This window comes from Ascaphus truei, chromosome 2 (assembly GCF_040206685.1).
Source record: "Ascaphus truei isolate aAscTru1 chromosome 2, aAscTru1.hap1, whole genome shotgun sequence".
Lineage (NCBI taxonomy): Eukaryota > Metazoa > Chordata > Amphibia > Anura > Ascaphidae > Ascaphus > Ascaphus truei.
Genome location: NC_134484.1, coordinates 385,169,713 through 385,185,558, shown reverse-complemented (window position 1 = coordinate 385,185,558; position 15,846 = coordinate 385,169,713). Strand labels below are relative to the sequence as shown.

The window sequence follows — 15,846 nt, the reverse complement described above, 5'->3', positions numbered from 1 at the left end:
CCGAACAAATGCGTGAAATAGGCAAAAATAGAAATAATAAAGATGCATGTCCATTAGGAGTGTTCGGCATTAGGTGAAAACAGACATTAATATATATTTTTACATTTATTTTCTTAAGCCGCTAACAAATTAAACCGTTAAACATTTCATAACAAACAAATATAACCCATCATTTCTTTTGCATTTCATGCCATAACAATTCAGAGATATTAGTTTATATCCTTATTTATATATTTGTTGATTGTGCTTCTTCTCATACCCAAATGAGTATAAATCAATGTCTAAGTAAAAATGTACCTACATGTGTATGAATACTTGGATCTAGCTGCGTTTTTCACACAAGTTTTTCTTTAAGCTTAGTGCACCTTTCATAACGGTGAACTTATACAATATCTATTATTTATCTGCGTGTTTTGATCTACGTTCCACGGAGAGGTGGTAACCGTGCTCACGCAAACAAATGAGAATGAAGAATATTTAGAACCCCAGTGATATTAAAACCACAGTGATAACAAATAGGAAAGTAACGGACATTAGGAGTGGGGGGACTGGCAGCTAATAACTAGTGTTGCACCGGGTCTTACTTAAAAAAAAAAAAAAAAAAATACAGGTAACGGGTACCCGGGCAAAATCAATTGTTGTACCTGGCCGGGTATCCGGTTACCCGGATGGCACTTACCTGCAGGGTGGAGGCAGACCCCGGCAGCATCTAGGAACAGCAGCAGAGGTCATGTGGCGGTGGCAGCAGCAGAAGTCTGTATTCAGCCAGTGGAGGAGCAGCAGGAATCCATTACACAGCAGATACCAGTGTGAGCCGGGGAATCATGTGACCACAGCAGGAGCGTTCCTATTGGACAGCCTGCTGTCCAATAGGAACGCTACTGCTCCGGTCACATGGTTCCCCGGCTCACACTGGTATCTGCTGTGTAATGGATTCCTGCTGCTCCTCCACTGGCTGAAGACACACTTCGGATGCTGCCGCCGCCACATGACCTCTGCTGCTGTTCCTAGATGCCGCCGCGGTCTTCCTCGCCGGTCTCCCTCACAGGTAAGTGATGAAGAATGTTCAGCTACTCAGACATTAATCGGCGCCGGGCCCACTTCTCAGTTACCAGGTCCGGGTAATGTCCGGGTAGCTGAAAAAGCGCCGGGTAAGTCGGGTACCCTGTACATCACTACTAAGAACTAGTTGGTGCCAAGCACTGCTTGGTAAACATGCTCCAGTATCTCATAATATAACCTCCATCAGCACTGTAATCTCAGATACTTTCGAGTGATGTGTTAGCATTGGACACTAACTATGTAACTACAGAAAGACAACCCAATATGATTAACAAACATGTTGAAGTATAACAATGATGTAGATTTACTATGATGTTCAGAAAAATAAGTTGTTTTCAAACTCGTATCCCCCAAAACCACAAGGTTCATCGCTAATTTGCAAGACTTCTAATTTTACATGTTTTGCTGTAAGAAAAAATACCCCACTTGTGATGTAAATTAGCATTGGCTCAAAGAAGAGAGTTAGCTTACCGAGTAGAAAACTCAATGAGTGCATTTTGAACCGTTTGCCTGATTTCCAGGAGAAAAGACTCATCCTCACTAAGTGTATAATACCAGTACTGGACATAATCCCTCAGGGAGAATTGTATTACCTAAATCCAAACACATATAGAAACATTAACATTTCAGGAGGAAAATGGTTAAAAGTACTGTAAACACTATACTGAATTAACGTTTCTATTTTCAATCAATCGGCCACAAACACATAGAACAGATCATGCAGCAGTGGACAGGAATGCCAAATACCACCAATCAATATGAGCAAAGAGAACACTTCTAATTTATACAGACGTTTAGTGGAGATTAGTATCAAACTTTTGGAGCAACTAGAGTTGGGCAATATACCGGTGGCATAGTAATACCACGGTAATAAAATGGATGGTAACTTGATACTTACCATTGTTTATTACCATGGTATTCTTGTCTGCAGCGTGTGAGCAGAGTCACGGAGCTTCCATACACTATCCCCCCTGCCTTCCGGCCGCGCTTCTGCTGCTTTATGAAATCCGTCAGAGAGAGGAGTGGGGGCAGGTCTGCAAGCTTTGTGACAGAGGCTTCCACCTGCTGCAGCTTCAAGGAATTCTCCTGGTGGTAACACCTGCTCCTTCCTCCCCGATGCCTATTGGCCCCTTCTACCCCTACATGCTAACCCCTCGTATCCCCCCCAACCCATTATTTCCTCCAAACCTTTTCTTCCCTTCCACTCCAACGCCTCCTAACCCATTCGTCAACCCCAGGGCTCCTAACCTCCTCTTCCCCCCCATCGGTCTTAGCACCCTCCTTAACACATACTGTATGCCTCAGACTCCTCCTCCCCCCATATGCCTCTTAGCCCCGTTTCTCCCACCTTCTTCCCCTCCCCCCCCTACATACCTCTCGACCCTTCCTCTCTCCATGCCCATTAACCCGTCCCTCCCCTATGCCCCTTAATAGTTTGCATGAGAGGGGACTAATGATTTGCATGGAGAAAAAAAGGGCTTTATTTTGGTTAATTTATTGTAAAATAAAATTTAACAATATACTAAAAACATATTTGCATTTTTCCATTTATTAAGGTTTTAATTAAATTCCTTTTTACAAGAATTATATTTCACAATAAACAACCTGGAACAGTTTTTGATGACTTTACAGTTTTTGTTGTTTGTTGGGAATGTATCGCAATAAATGTTGTTATTGGAATAAGTTCTTTAATATGGTTAATGTGGGAAGTTTTTGGTTATAGCCCGAACCTAGGAGGAACCAAATATTGATACTGATAAAATTAGGCTATTTATTTGCTAATTTAAATATTTTAGGAGATAACTGATATCTTTGGAAAACAAGTCAGCATATATTTATTGCATAATCCAAAAGGTGCATCGGCATCATATTTATTAACTTACAAGCTTTTATTTTAAAAAGGCTTAAAATCCACAAAAAGGACCACTACTTTTGAAATCGAAAACTCACTTGCTGCAGGGGCTCATCAATCATATTGGCACCTGTCAATCTTCTGTCAATTTTTATGGGCTTAGCTTCATGTTTCATTTCCTCCAAACACTGACAACGTAAAATTAAAAGGTTAATGCTAGTCATGAACAGTAAAACAAATAGTGCCAACAACATTCAAATACCCTACTGTGAGTTGAGGAATATGATCATAGTTCTCTAATTGTTTAAACATAAATTGTCATTTCCGTTGCAAACACGGACATGGAAGATATAGTTTACATCCAAATTGAAATGTATCCAGAAATATCTCAAGCGTGGTGTCACACTAGAAACATACATGTTAAGTTGTGTTATCAAATACAACAATCAAGAGGTTAACTTTCAATTCTAAAATACTTATTTTTGTCTGTCTCTTGTGAGGATATCCTGGTGTTGTCATGGTATCTGCATTAAAGCAGCAGTTCAAGCATTCAATTTGTGCATCAATACAGTCTACACAGTGACAAGCCAAGTTGCCGATCGATCCGTTCTCCTGTGATCGATTGGCTAATATTCGGCTCGGGGGTTCACTAAATGGGTGTCAGTGCAAGTTCTGTGGGGAAGATCATGTGACTAGGCAGCCACTAGATACAATTGGTTCACTGCTAGCGAGGGGGCAGGACTCAAAAAGGGGTGTGCCCGAGCCTGTTTCAGAAGAAGGAGGGGGATATGACTGTTTAAATGTGTTTTTGTTGTTTTTTTTTAAAATGCTACAAGTATTTCTCATATCATTTTCTCATGATTTAAAAAAAAAAAAAAAAACACGCATGTAGGATATATTATACAGAACAAAGAAAATAACCCCTCCAAAAGCGCTTACCTACACTAATTAAGGTGTGATAAATAAAGTGCTAAACAGTAATACGTGCTAAAACAACAAACAGTCTAACCATTGCTGTAAGAGCAAGCGGCTAGGTGACAATAATGTCAGGTTATTCCAAACCTGATACAAAAGGTGCACAAACAATATTAACGTCCCCAGCGCTAAAGTCCAAGATACCGTGATCTTCAGATAGTCTTTGATCTTAAAGATGGTAGCTGGGCTCTGTTGAAAATGTTCCAGATGGGATGTGTCCTTGGAATAGACAGATGCACGTCTGAAATACAGATGAGGCACACTGATTGCGCAGCGTTTTCTAGCAATCAGATCCCTATCTAAGACAGTGAAGATTCCTACTCACATGATGAACGCCAATGTAATCAGTGGAGAGAATCTGTGCTTGTTCCCCTTCTTTCAGCTCCTCTCACAACCCCACGTGCAGGCAGCTTACTGGAGGTGACCTCAATCCACAATGGCGTCGGGGGTGGCTCCGTTCCGAAACCCCCACATGGTGCAATAACGAATTGTATTGCTCGAATTGCCGTCCGCAGCTTGCAAATCCTGCCCGCAAGATGCAGAGAATCCCTGCACGCAGACACGCTGGTGGACTGAGCGTGTGACGTCACCGCTGCTGGGAACTCTCCTTGCAAAGGCTACGATAGCTGGGATGGCTCAAATGACTAGACTCCTCCTCCCTACGCATTTCGTGACACGTGGTCCCTGACGAAGTGACCACGTGTCACAAAACGCGTAGGGAGGAGGAGTCTAGTCATTTGAGCCATCCCAGCTATCGTAGCCTTTGCAAGGAGAGTTCCCAGCAGCGGTGACGTCACACGCTCAGTCCACCAGCGTGTCTGCGTGCAGGGATTCTCTGCATCTTGCGGGCAGGATTTGCAAGCTGCGGACGGCAATTCGAGCAATACAATTCGTTATTGCACCATGTGGGGGTTTCGTAACGGAGCCACCCCCGACGCCATTGTGGATTGAGGTCACCTCCAGTAAGCTGCCTGCACGTGGGGTTGTGAGAGGAGCTGAAAGAAGGGGAACAAGCACAGATTCTCTCCACTGATTACATTGGCGTTCATCATGTGAGTAGGAATCTTCACTGTCTTAGATAGGGATCTGATTGCTAGAAAACGCTGCGCAATCAGGTGTGCCTCTCAACTGTATTTCAGACGTGCATCTGTCTATTCCAAGGACACATCCCATCTGGAACATTTTCAACAGAGCCCAGCTACCATCTTTAAGATCAGAGACTATCTGAAGATTACGGTATCATGTAGGATATATTGCTTGAACTGCTGCTTTAATGGGCCAAAATAACAATGAAAATAAATTCGTTTATAAATGAAGTGACTGGTGACAGTGTCAAGATGTACCAGAGATTTCACCTGATCTGGCCATGGTATCTTCAAAGGGGGCATCATAAAAACTCCTGGGCCAGAAGACATAGGTGACAGGAGGGTCAATATATTACTTATTAAAGATCTCCTATAACATAACATTTGTAACATCTGGTGCAATTCACAATGATAAAATAAATAGATTTGTGAGGAGCTGAAAAACAGCATTATACTGACAGTAAATATAACAGGGTGTCTGGGTTGCATATCTCAGATCCCCCATCAAAACGAGAAGATGCGTCAGCAAAAATGGTATCCATGCCTAAGTATCTCTGCAAGCAGGGGGTCCCCAGAGCTGAAATTAACACAATTGAACTCCAGAGACCCCCTGCTTCAATCATAGAGCTAAAAAAAAGGGGGGGGGGGGAGAAAAGATGTAGTGCAAAGTGTTTTGCTGCCTTCCTGAAAGGCTAACTATGAAAAGCACACTATCAAATATAATTGAATAAAAACCTGTTTTTCGTTAAATATGGCTTGAACGTGCAATGGGAACTTTACACTATGAAATAAAATAAATATAAAACACAGAAAGGAACAGAGAGGCTAAAGTCAAATCTTGGATGGTGAAAAAGAAAGTAGTGAATAGACAAATTGGCACCAGAAGAACCAGGGCCCCAGAGGCCAAAGAATTCAGTGTCCTGATTCAGCAAAGATCTCATGCAATTTATTTTAGATTTCATTTTTTTTTTTTTTGTATATTCTTTATTTCTTAATTTCCATTGATATTACAAACAGTAAATACACATCATGATCATTCACATATTATTATTATTACATATATATTATATAATTTTTTCCTCCCAAAAAATAAAATAAAGAATACAACACTGTACACACTTTGATAAATATTTGCTCCTAATTAATCAATTAATCTTATTGCCTACTCATCAGACTATTTGAAACAAAACAGTGTGACAGATACCATATAGCAGCGGTGCGCAAACTGTGGGGGCGACCCCCAGGGGGGGCGTGAGACTGCCGGTGGGGGGGCGCGGGGTTTACAGAGGCCCCGCGCGCTTCCCGAAGGCACTTAAATTAAGTGCCGGGGGAGCTGCAGGGCCTCTGTAAACCATACTTACCCGTGACTCCGGCGGCTTCCTTCTTGCGTCGCCATGGCATCGCGGCGTCAAAATGACGCTGCGAGGTCATGTGACGTCACGTTGCTATGGCAACGTGACATCATGACGCCGGGGGGCGGGTAATTGGTGGTTAGGGGGGGCGCGGAAGAGAGGGAAAAAAGTTTGCGCCCCCCTGCCATATAGTATAGTGTCTTCAGCTTGTAGGCGGAACACTCACTTAATAATGCCCCAAAATGCACCAGAGTGTGTACAGACAGCATGTGTGGTGTAGCTGTCTGTTACTGCCGGAGCTTCCAAAGTCACGCCACACAATGCATTGCTGCAGTGGGTGCAAAGCACTGAACGACTATAGAAAGCTCATGATGTAATTGACAGCTATACCACCCACTCTAAGGTGCAGTTTAGGGCACAGTACACAGACAAGCTCAGGAACTCGCTATACTGCCTGGAATCCGCCATTACATAATTATTGGGGCAAACGCCTTGCAGACACCTCACAACAAATGCCAAGGGGTTCCCTAACTCCCTGTTGGGAATCACTGCTCTATTGTATAAAACACGAAGTTCTGGGGTCATTTAAAAAGTATCCAAATAGAACTACAAATATAATATTTTCCATGTTTCCTTGCCTTACTCGGTCAATGATATTGATTGCATAAAATTGGCACTGAACCAGAATTCTGTCAATTGTACAGAGTAACTGCAGGGTTACACTATTCTGGAAACTATTGAAGTGAATGGGTGCATAACCAGAACATAAGCGAGCACATCCATTGTCTTACACTGTGCAGAGAGGCTACAATGAGGTCACCAAAAAAAATTAAAATCTGTTACTTGCTATATGAATTCTAGGATGGAATAGAAGTGTGGCCAAGACAGACTCCTAAAATGTATCATTAAAGTGTTCTGATATACATATTTCAAATAATAATATACATATTTCAAATATAGGACAGTTCAGCTCAAGTACAATAGACATTTTAGAAATGGATGTGTTTCCCTGTGGATAATAGGTATGTTTTTATCTGGGGGTAATCTCACTCTCACAAAAACGCAATACTGTTTGCAGGATTACTGCGTTGCTGCTTAGAATATTGCATTGAAGCAGACTGACCGAGTACGTTTAATTACTCCACGTGATAAATGTATGTAAAATAAAAAATACTGGATGCATTCATTACCACAGTTTTTTGGTGGTATGGGTGTTTGTACAAAATATATTCCAATGTACAAAACAAAATATATTCCAAAGTACTCCAGTTTTAAGTTTTATCATCTGTTCTCTAGTACTGTGTGTGTGTGCACTCTACATCTATATTGAGCAGCAATGACAAGGATACTATGGTCCTGAAGGGTGTGTCTACACCAGGGGTGGCTAACACCAGTCCTCAAGAGCTACCAACAGGTCAGGTGTTCAGGATATCCCTGCTTCAGCACAGGTGTCTCAGTCTTCGACTGCACCACCTGTGCTGAAACAGGGATATCCTGAAAACCTGACTCGTTTTTAACTCAAGGACTGGAGTTGGCCACCCCTGGTGTACAGCATACAGTACTTCAAGATACACTGAACAAAAAAAAGTGTCCCAGCACTCAAAACAAGAATCATTTCTTAAATAATGACAAATAGACCCCCAGAAATAGAACAAAAATGGTAATGTACGATACAAGAAAACAACTTAATAAACCAACCCAACGCATCAAAAATCATAATAGTGGAAAGTACAAACAAAAGTAGCAAAATGTAGTCAAAACAAAACACAATCATACAAGACACCCAAGCTGTAAATAACAAAAATTAAAAAAACACAGGGTACTTATCCACCACTGGAGAAGGTAGCCAAAGAACAGGGGCAAATGCGCATAAGAAAAGATGTAGTATTAGTATCCAAGAACTAAAACAGAGAAAACAGCAAAAAATACTGGCTAAATGCTAGAACCGACAGGGAGGGAGAAAATACGAACTCAAATAGGGGCAAACACAAGAACAATAATATATGAAAGGGGGGCAACAATTTGGGGTGACAAACTAAGACTGACCGAGGGAGATACAACAGGACGTCTCTATCCAAAACCCTATTTGTAGGGACTATATGGGAGGTACCACAGTCCATTAGGGTCACGTGGGAACGGACCCTGATGGGGTCTGTCACCCCAAACCATTGCCCCCTTTTCATATATAATTGTTCTGGTTTTTGCCCCTATTGGAGTACGTGTTTTCTCCCTCCCTGTCGGTTCTAGCATTTATCCCCTATTTTTTTGCTGTTTTCTCTGTTCTAGTTTTTGGATACTAATACTATATTTTTTCTTTTGCGCATTTGCCCATGTTCTCTGCTACCTGCTCCAGTGGTGGATAAGTACCCTATGCTTTTTATTTTTATAATTTACATCTTGGTTTGTCTTATAACATGAAGTGTTTGTTTTGACTACATTTTGCTGGATTTTTATGCATTGGTTTATTAAGTAGGTTTCTTGTAGATTACCATTTTTGTTCTATTTCTGAGTCTGTGTACCCGTGTGAGAAATTATACTTGTTTGAAGTGCTGAGGACACTTATGTTCTGTTTATCATTTAGTAATGAGGGATTCATTATGTCCTCGTGTACCGATTGCATTACCGATTTAAACATGTTCCAGTATATGGGTAGTGCTGTTTGATTTCGAATATAGTACTTCAAGGTACGTTTGTTTGTTTTTTGGTTCTGGTCCAAAACAATAGCTTTCAATTTCAAAAACAAAACATCTGTGCATTTCCTTTTTTTTTCTTTTTTACTTTTCAATCATTCCTTTTTGTGTAGTGCCCCAAGAGTATTTTTAAAAAAATATAATAGTAGACAGTGTAATATATATTACAAAGTGATACTCTACCTTTATGATGCAACCCCAAATAATTTAAAGCACAATCCAACTCCACCTGGAAATGTCAGATTCTGTAACCTTTTAACAAAGAGACATATCTACTACAGTATATACTACAATACAATAATTGTCTTCGGTGAGCTTACATGAGTTAAGGATTTTACAAATTTACAGTTGTCAGAAGTTTTTTTCCAGATCACAAAATAAGCATATCGTGCTGCAACTGAAAGAGGATAGCGCAGTCCAGCCTCAATAATTGCCGAGCAGTGCCCGCTGTTTCTTCTCTCTCGCCAGTGAGAAGTTTCCCTTCTATGGACTACACACAGCACGGAGCACGCGTATCCGGATACGAGTTGCAGTAAGTGATTTCATTCTTAAACACTGACGGAGTGTCCCCAGGAGGATTGGTTTCATGTGCGGTTACATTTACTGAAGGGGTCCGGTGCCGGTCGAGAGACCTCCCCCAGTCATCCCTCTCTTGCTAAATTCGCCAACCCGTCCCCCACACTATCGGTTAAGACATTGGACTTATATTCAACTCCGTTCCTAATCTGGATATACATTGGCATTTTGGATATATTTCTACCATGGAAACATCCTTACTCTGTAGAACACGTTTTTGACGGGGTCATTCAACTCATTCATCTCTAGAACATTAGAAATACTTTTGTGGCTTATTTCAGTACCTGATAATGATGTAGTTGCAAGGGAAATATGTTGAAAAATAAAAATGTTTTAGACAAATTTAAAGGAATGGAACTATGAACTCTTCACTCAAAGAAGGGCCCACATAACAGCACAAAGGTTACTTTTTATGTGATTACTAGCTGAGAGACCCGGCGTTGCCCGGGAGTACAATTTCCCGCTCCCCCCTCTCTCTCCACTCCCCCTGTCTGTTTCTACGCTCCCCCTCTCTGTTTGTGTCCCCCCCCCCCTGCACAGCTCCGTTCCCCCCCCCCCCTACAGTGTTCTACACACACACAGGGTCCCCCACACACACTGTCCCCCCCACACACTGTCGTCCCCCCACACACACACACACTGCCCCCCCACACACACACACTGTCCCCCCACACACACTGTCCCGTCCCCCCACACACACACACTGTCCCCCCCCCCCACACACACACACACACTGTCGTCCCCCCACACACACACTGTCGTCCCCCACACACACACACACTGTCCCCCCCAACACACACACACACACTGCCCCCCACACACACACACTGTGGTCCCCCCCCCACATACACACTGCCCCCCCCCACACACACACACACTGTCCGTCCCCACACACACACACTGTCCGTCCCCCCCCCCCCACACACAAAGCCCCCTCCCCTGTTACAGGACCACAAAGCCCCCTCCCCTGTATTCTTCCGAAGGTACGGACCACAAAGCCCCCTCCCCTCTGCCAGGACTCAAAGCACCGCTCCTCTCTCCTGCGTTCCTCCGATTGTCGCGCGCCTAGCCCTTCTCTGCTCTCCCTCCTCCCGTCCGGGGAGCGCTGCGCATGCGCCCCCTCTCTGCACCTGTGAGCGCGATCCACCGGGAAGCTTGCAGCAGGGAAGGTGCGGGGCCTGTCCGGCTGAGGGTGGAGAGTGACGGCCAACGGGAGAGGGGTGCGTGTGTGTGTGTGTATGCTCACGGTGTGCGGTGTTGGTCAGAGGCGCATGCGGTCACGGTGTGAGGAGTGTGTGCGTGTGTGTCTCTTCTCCCTGCCTGGCTCCTCCCTGCCGAGCTGTCCAGCAGACATACACACACAAACATTATTTGAGACTTATATATATAGATAGAAAACAAAACATGAATCGCACATAGACACACAATCAATCCTCTGTTTCCCATTTTCCCAAATTTACCTTTGACAACCCAGCAGACGTAGGAGGAAGAAAGGAGTGTTCCCACTTTTCGAGGTACTTCTCTGAGTTTGTCTTCCCAAACAGAAGAGTGATGACAAAAGCCCTGTGAGACATAAAATGTAATATGATGGGTGATCATTTAAAAAAAAGACATTTGTAACTGCAGTGGTTTATAAAGCATTCTAACATGAACAGTGTTATCACCAATATCTGGTACAATACTGGGCCTCCTTCATGCTGCGCTTTCTAGTCAAGATTATGTAGTGAGCATGATGCCTAAACCACACACGGGAGCCGTGTCAATGCTGCATGCAATCTGTATACATCTTATTTACAATACTATATATAAAAAAAGGATTCTTCATTTCTTCTGTTTAAAGCCCTGTTCAAACATTCAAAGGAGATTGACAACCATTACATGAATCTGTACAGAATCTGAAAATACTAACAGTCGACTAATGAGAAATGCTGTGTTACTAATCAGATGTAGAAGCTTTCCTCTACCATCAATGATTATTTTTACATTTGACATTATATAATATTATTCACTCTGCATCTAAATAAAAAGGTATAAATTGTACTGCAGTTTTAAAGCCATATTTTATAAGCCCCACAATTATGGATTTATTTTTTGTCACAAATTGCATTTATTTTCCCATTTTAATCCTTATATCATACTCATTTTGCATTGGTTTTTAATGATTCAGTAAATGCTAGAACTTGTACTATTTCATAAGGTGCAATGAACATGGCAGTGTTCAGGAACGGATAAATTATAGAAATAGTTTGTCATTTTTAAACATGGTGAAAGAACCTCTACAATGGTAGCGAAGGTATTATGTGACAGGGTGATTTCACATTTCTGTGATTTAGTACAACACCTTTAAAAGCTTAAGAGGGGGGGGGGGCGTGGCCAGGACTCTGAGCGTCGGCTCAGCTCCACAGCAAAGGGATTAATTTGGGCATAAATACCCCTAAAATATACCCCTAAAAACCGCGATCCCAGAGAATCACGGAGAAGACTAACCTCCAGACCTGCAGCTCGACTCGAGCTCCCCGGCGCCCGGACCGCTGCTCGACAAGGCAAGGAAGAAATAGCCTCTGCCGAGATCCCCTGAGGCTTCCAAGGTCGCCGAGCGCGCGGGGTCAGCCTGAAGCAAGCCCAGCCGCAAAACCCTCAACCGGTGGAGAACACCAAACGGGACGGAAATCCCTGAGAGGGCAGCGGGGAGCGGACGTGCTCCGGTGTTGCCGCAGCTCCAGCGCCTTCACAAGTGAGCGTGGGGTGCGAGCGGGAGGCGTAGATCGGAGAGCCGGAGTAGCGGCTGGCAGCAAGCCAGAGGAATCTGAAGGGAGGCAGGACGCTGTGCTGGAGACAGGTCGCAAAGCGGAGGGGGGCTGCCTGTCGGGATTCCCCACTCCGACATTGCAGAGGGCTCCCGGCTGTTAGCCGGTGCGGTAGCTCGGGGGCTCCAGAGGAGTGGAAGGGTGGCCATCTTGCCCCGGCGCCCCTTAACGTGGCAGCGGGGGGGCTTGGGTTCGTCTCTCACGCCCCCCGGCTGACTGCCTGAAAGTGGCCTCTGGGGGAAGGTCTGCTCACGGCAGATTCCCCCTCCACCCCTCGTGTTAAGGTAAACAACCAGTGGCCTGCTAAAAAGATCAGGGCCCAGATCCACCCAAGCTCGAGACAGCAATTGAAGGCCTCTAAAAAGCAACAGAAAACCAAAGTACGTGTCAGCCCGTCCCCAAGAAGGTACAACCTGACCGTCATCTCGCCCACGCACACTTGAACCCAAACAAAGACTCCAAGGATAAGCTAACAGCCCAATATCTATCTCCCACTGGGGAAAAACTATCCTCCCCTGTTTCTGTGGGTATAAGAACGAAAGAGGGCAGAAGAGTAAATAGAGCTGGCTAAGAATGCGTCCTGAGACCCAAGCTCCATAAATAACCCAAGTTTCAATTTAAGCTTAGGAAAATGAATTGGCCCCGTCCAACTATCCTAAAAAAAAAAAAAGTAAATATAATTCCCATCTTGTGCAAGTCTTATTTACCATGGATTCGGAAGCAATTAGAACCATCAAAAAGAAAAAAGAACCAGAATGAGTTCCGTAAATATTTTAGAAACCATGGTCGGCCAGCCCCGCAACAGGTGGAGTTGGAGGTGGCCCCCTCTGTGGAACACCCAGACTCTGAACCAGGGGTGGAGATCGAAAACCTTTCCACAAAGAATGACTTGCTTATCTTCTTTAATAAAATCGAATCTCTAATGCAAGCAGCAGTGAAAGATCTTAAAGATGAGATATCTTCCTTGGGGGAACACACTTGCTCCTTGGAATCCAAGGTAGACGCCACAATCACCCAGAAATCTCTGATGGACACTGAGTTCAAAGAAATGAAGTCCCAACTCCTAGACATCAAGGATAGACAGGAGGATGCGGAGAATAGAGACCACCGTAATAATCTTCGGATCCGGGGGATCCCAGAGTCTATAACAGACATTGAGGGATTCATGGGCAATTGGCTTACATCAGCCCTTCCTGATTCTACAAGAGTCCCTTACCCTTGACAGATGCCACAGAGCCTTAAGGTTGAGGCATCAACCAGGAGACAGACCAAGGGATGTGGTGCTGAGATTCCACTATTTCAAAACAAAGGAAGCCTTCAACATGGTGATGAAAGGCTCCAGAGACCTCAAGTTTCAAAATTTACCCCTACAGGTATATGCAGACCGTGCGCCTTCCACACTTGCCAAAAGAAGAGATCTCTGAGAGGAGACATCGAAGCTAAGAGACTGCAACATCAAGTATAGATGGACATTTCCCTTTTGGTCTTTAAGCAGTTAACAATGGGAGACATCTAACACTCAGGAACCCAGACATGGTGAAGCCTTCCTCGAATATTTAGGCCCGAGCTCCCCTCTTCTCAGACGAGCACTGGGAGCCAAGAACCCCCAATCCTGGAGCCATCCTGGTCCAAGATTCCCACGAGAAGATCCTCCCACCCGAGCTCTCTGACTAAACAGTTACCCGAAGCTGGCTCCTACATCCGAGTATGGCCGAAAGGTAATGCGGATCCACTGATCCAGCATAGTCGGCGTAGCCTCCACTTCTACGTTGGGTGGTGTCCTGCGTGGACGGTGCCACCATGAAGAATGTCTCTTATCTGTAGGGGGGGATCTGGTCCCAGACCACCTGATGCCAGGGTGCAGCTGTGTCCTGTCTGTGTCCTCACACTGGTACTACAGGGCAGTGTCCCTATCTATGGGCATTTCTCTGCAGCAACCACAAGCTGTGGTGAGTCGAGGCCTAGCTGGGGCCTAAGGGGGTCTCTGGCCTAGAGCAGGGGCCATGGACGCCCGGCACACACAACCTACCCTATTGCTGCCCCAGCTCTGACTGCCTGGCATGTCTCAGCGCAAGAAATGTAACAACCTCTGTCAGGAAAAAGGCTGCCGCCCTATTCGCTGTCTTGCTGCATGTGATCTATGCAGCCCATGAGGCTTCTGGGAATTGTAGTTCCCCATGCAGAGCTATATTGTAATGGCTGCCGCCTCTACTGTACTGCGCATCCGCACCATCTGTCTAAAGGCCGCTGCAACCCATACCCGTACTGTGCATGCGCGACTACAAGAAGATGGCGGCGCCCGGCAATGGGAGCCGCCACGGACCTTCGGCGACCCACTCGCCATCCTGAACACCTGCGTGTCCTGTACCACCTGCACAAAGCGCTTGCACCAGCCGCAGCTCCCCACACGCCTCTGCTGCCATCTCGGGAGGTAAGGGGCCACAAGGTGAGCCCAGAGGGGGACCCAGGCTAGATATGCAATAGGCGCAAAGCCTGGAGAAGCTCAGAGGAGGGAGCTAGGATACTTGGACTGTCTTGAGTCCTGGCCACTAACCCCAACATTATCTGTGTTATTGTAGACACAGTTTCCCTTGTTTTGTTCTGTTCCTCCCCCACCTCAGATTTTATTCCCAAGGGGACAGTCTCACAGGAGACACATCCATGCACACTCTTTTTTTTCTTTTTTTTCTCTCGATTTCCCCCCCTTTGTTTTTTCCCTCCTCCCCCTTATCCCAGAATAGCAATTAGGCGCTAAGGAGGATAAATGATTAGGAAAGAAGTTTTTTTTAAAAATACAGAATTTTTGTATTATCCAGGCCCCCCAGAGACGGTCTCCATGGCAGATTTAGAAGCTTCCATAACAACTACACAATCTAAGTTAAAACTAGGTTATGCAATGTGACTTGTGGTTTCGCCACTGTGCAGTCCCTCACTTTTCTTATCTCCCTCTTATGTTCCCACCCCTACCCCAACCACCCTTCATTTCTGCATATCTCGGCAAGAACTGTTGAATCACTATTGTGCTGCTTCCCCCCCCCTGTTTCTTCTTTTTGTATCCATTACCACCCCCCACCCCCCTCTAATGTTTTAGTTCTGTATATCCCTGCTTGAAAAATCAATAATAATTTAAGTATGAATATAAAAAAAAAAAAGCTGAAGAAAGGATAGAAATGCACTGACCATTTGCAAATGCTGTAACTCAAAAGCATGCAACTGATTTGACTTACACGGTCTCAGGCAAGGCCACGGTACTGACAGTAACACACACTGATGGGCTGCTCATTTCAAGAAAACTAACAATGTTATCAAGTCTTGTAGATAAAAAGAATTTCCAGGAAAGTACAGAACAGAACATGCTGAGAGCACCAGTAACCTTCAGCAAAGTTGCCAGCCAAAATTATGCATGTCAAGTTAGCATATAGGAGCTGTAAAATACTAGGTATTTAA

General features: G+C 44.5%; 1 protein-coding gene across 9 annotated transcripts in view; it reads right to left on the bottom strand.

Annotated features, from left to right (window-relative positions):
• SNX13 (sorting nexin 13) overlaps window positions 1-15,846 on the bottom strand; it is a 148,289-nt gene that overhangs the window by 73,098 nt on the left and 59,345 nt on the right. For all 9 annotated transcript variants that reach the window (XM_075587191.1, XM_075587197.1, XM_075587198.1 and 6 more), the window contains 3 exons: window positions 11,053-11,155; window positions 3,013-3,102; window positions 1,534-1,655 (listed from right to left, as the gene is read on the bottom strand). In XM_075587191.1, coding sequence (XP_075443306.1) covers window positions 1,534-1,655; window positions 3,013-3,102; window positions 11,053-11,155 — 315 coding nt within the window. The remainder of the gene's footprint in view (window positions 1-1,533; window positions 1,656-3,012; window positions 3,103-11,052; window positions 11,156-15,846) is intronic.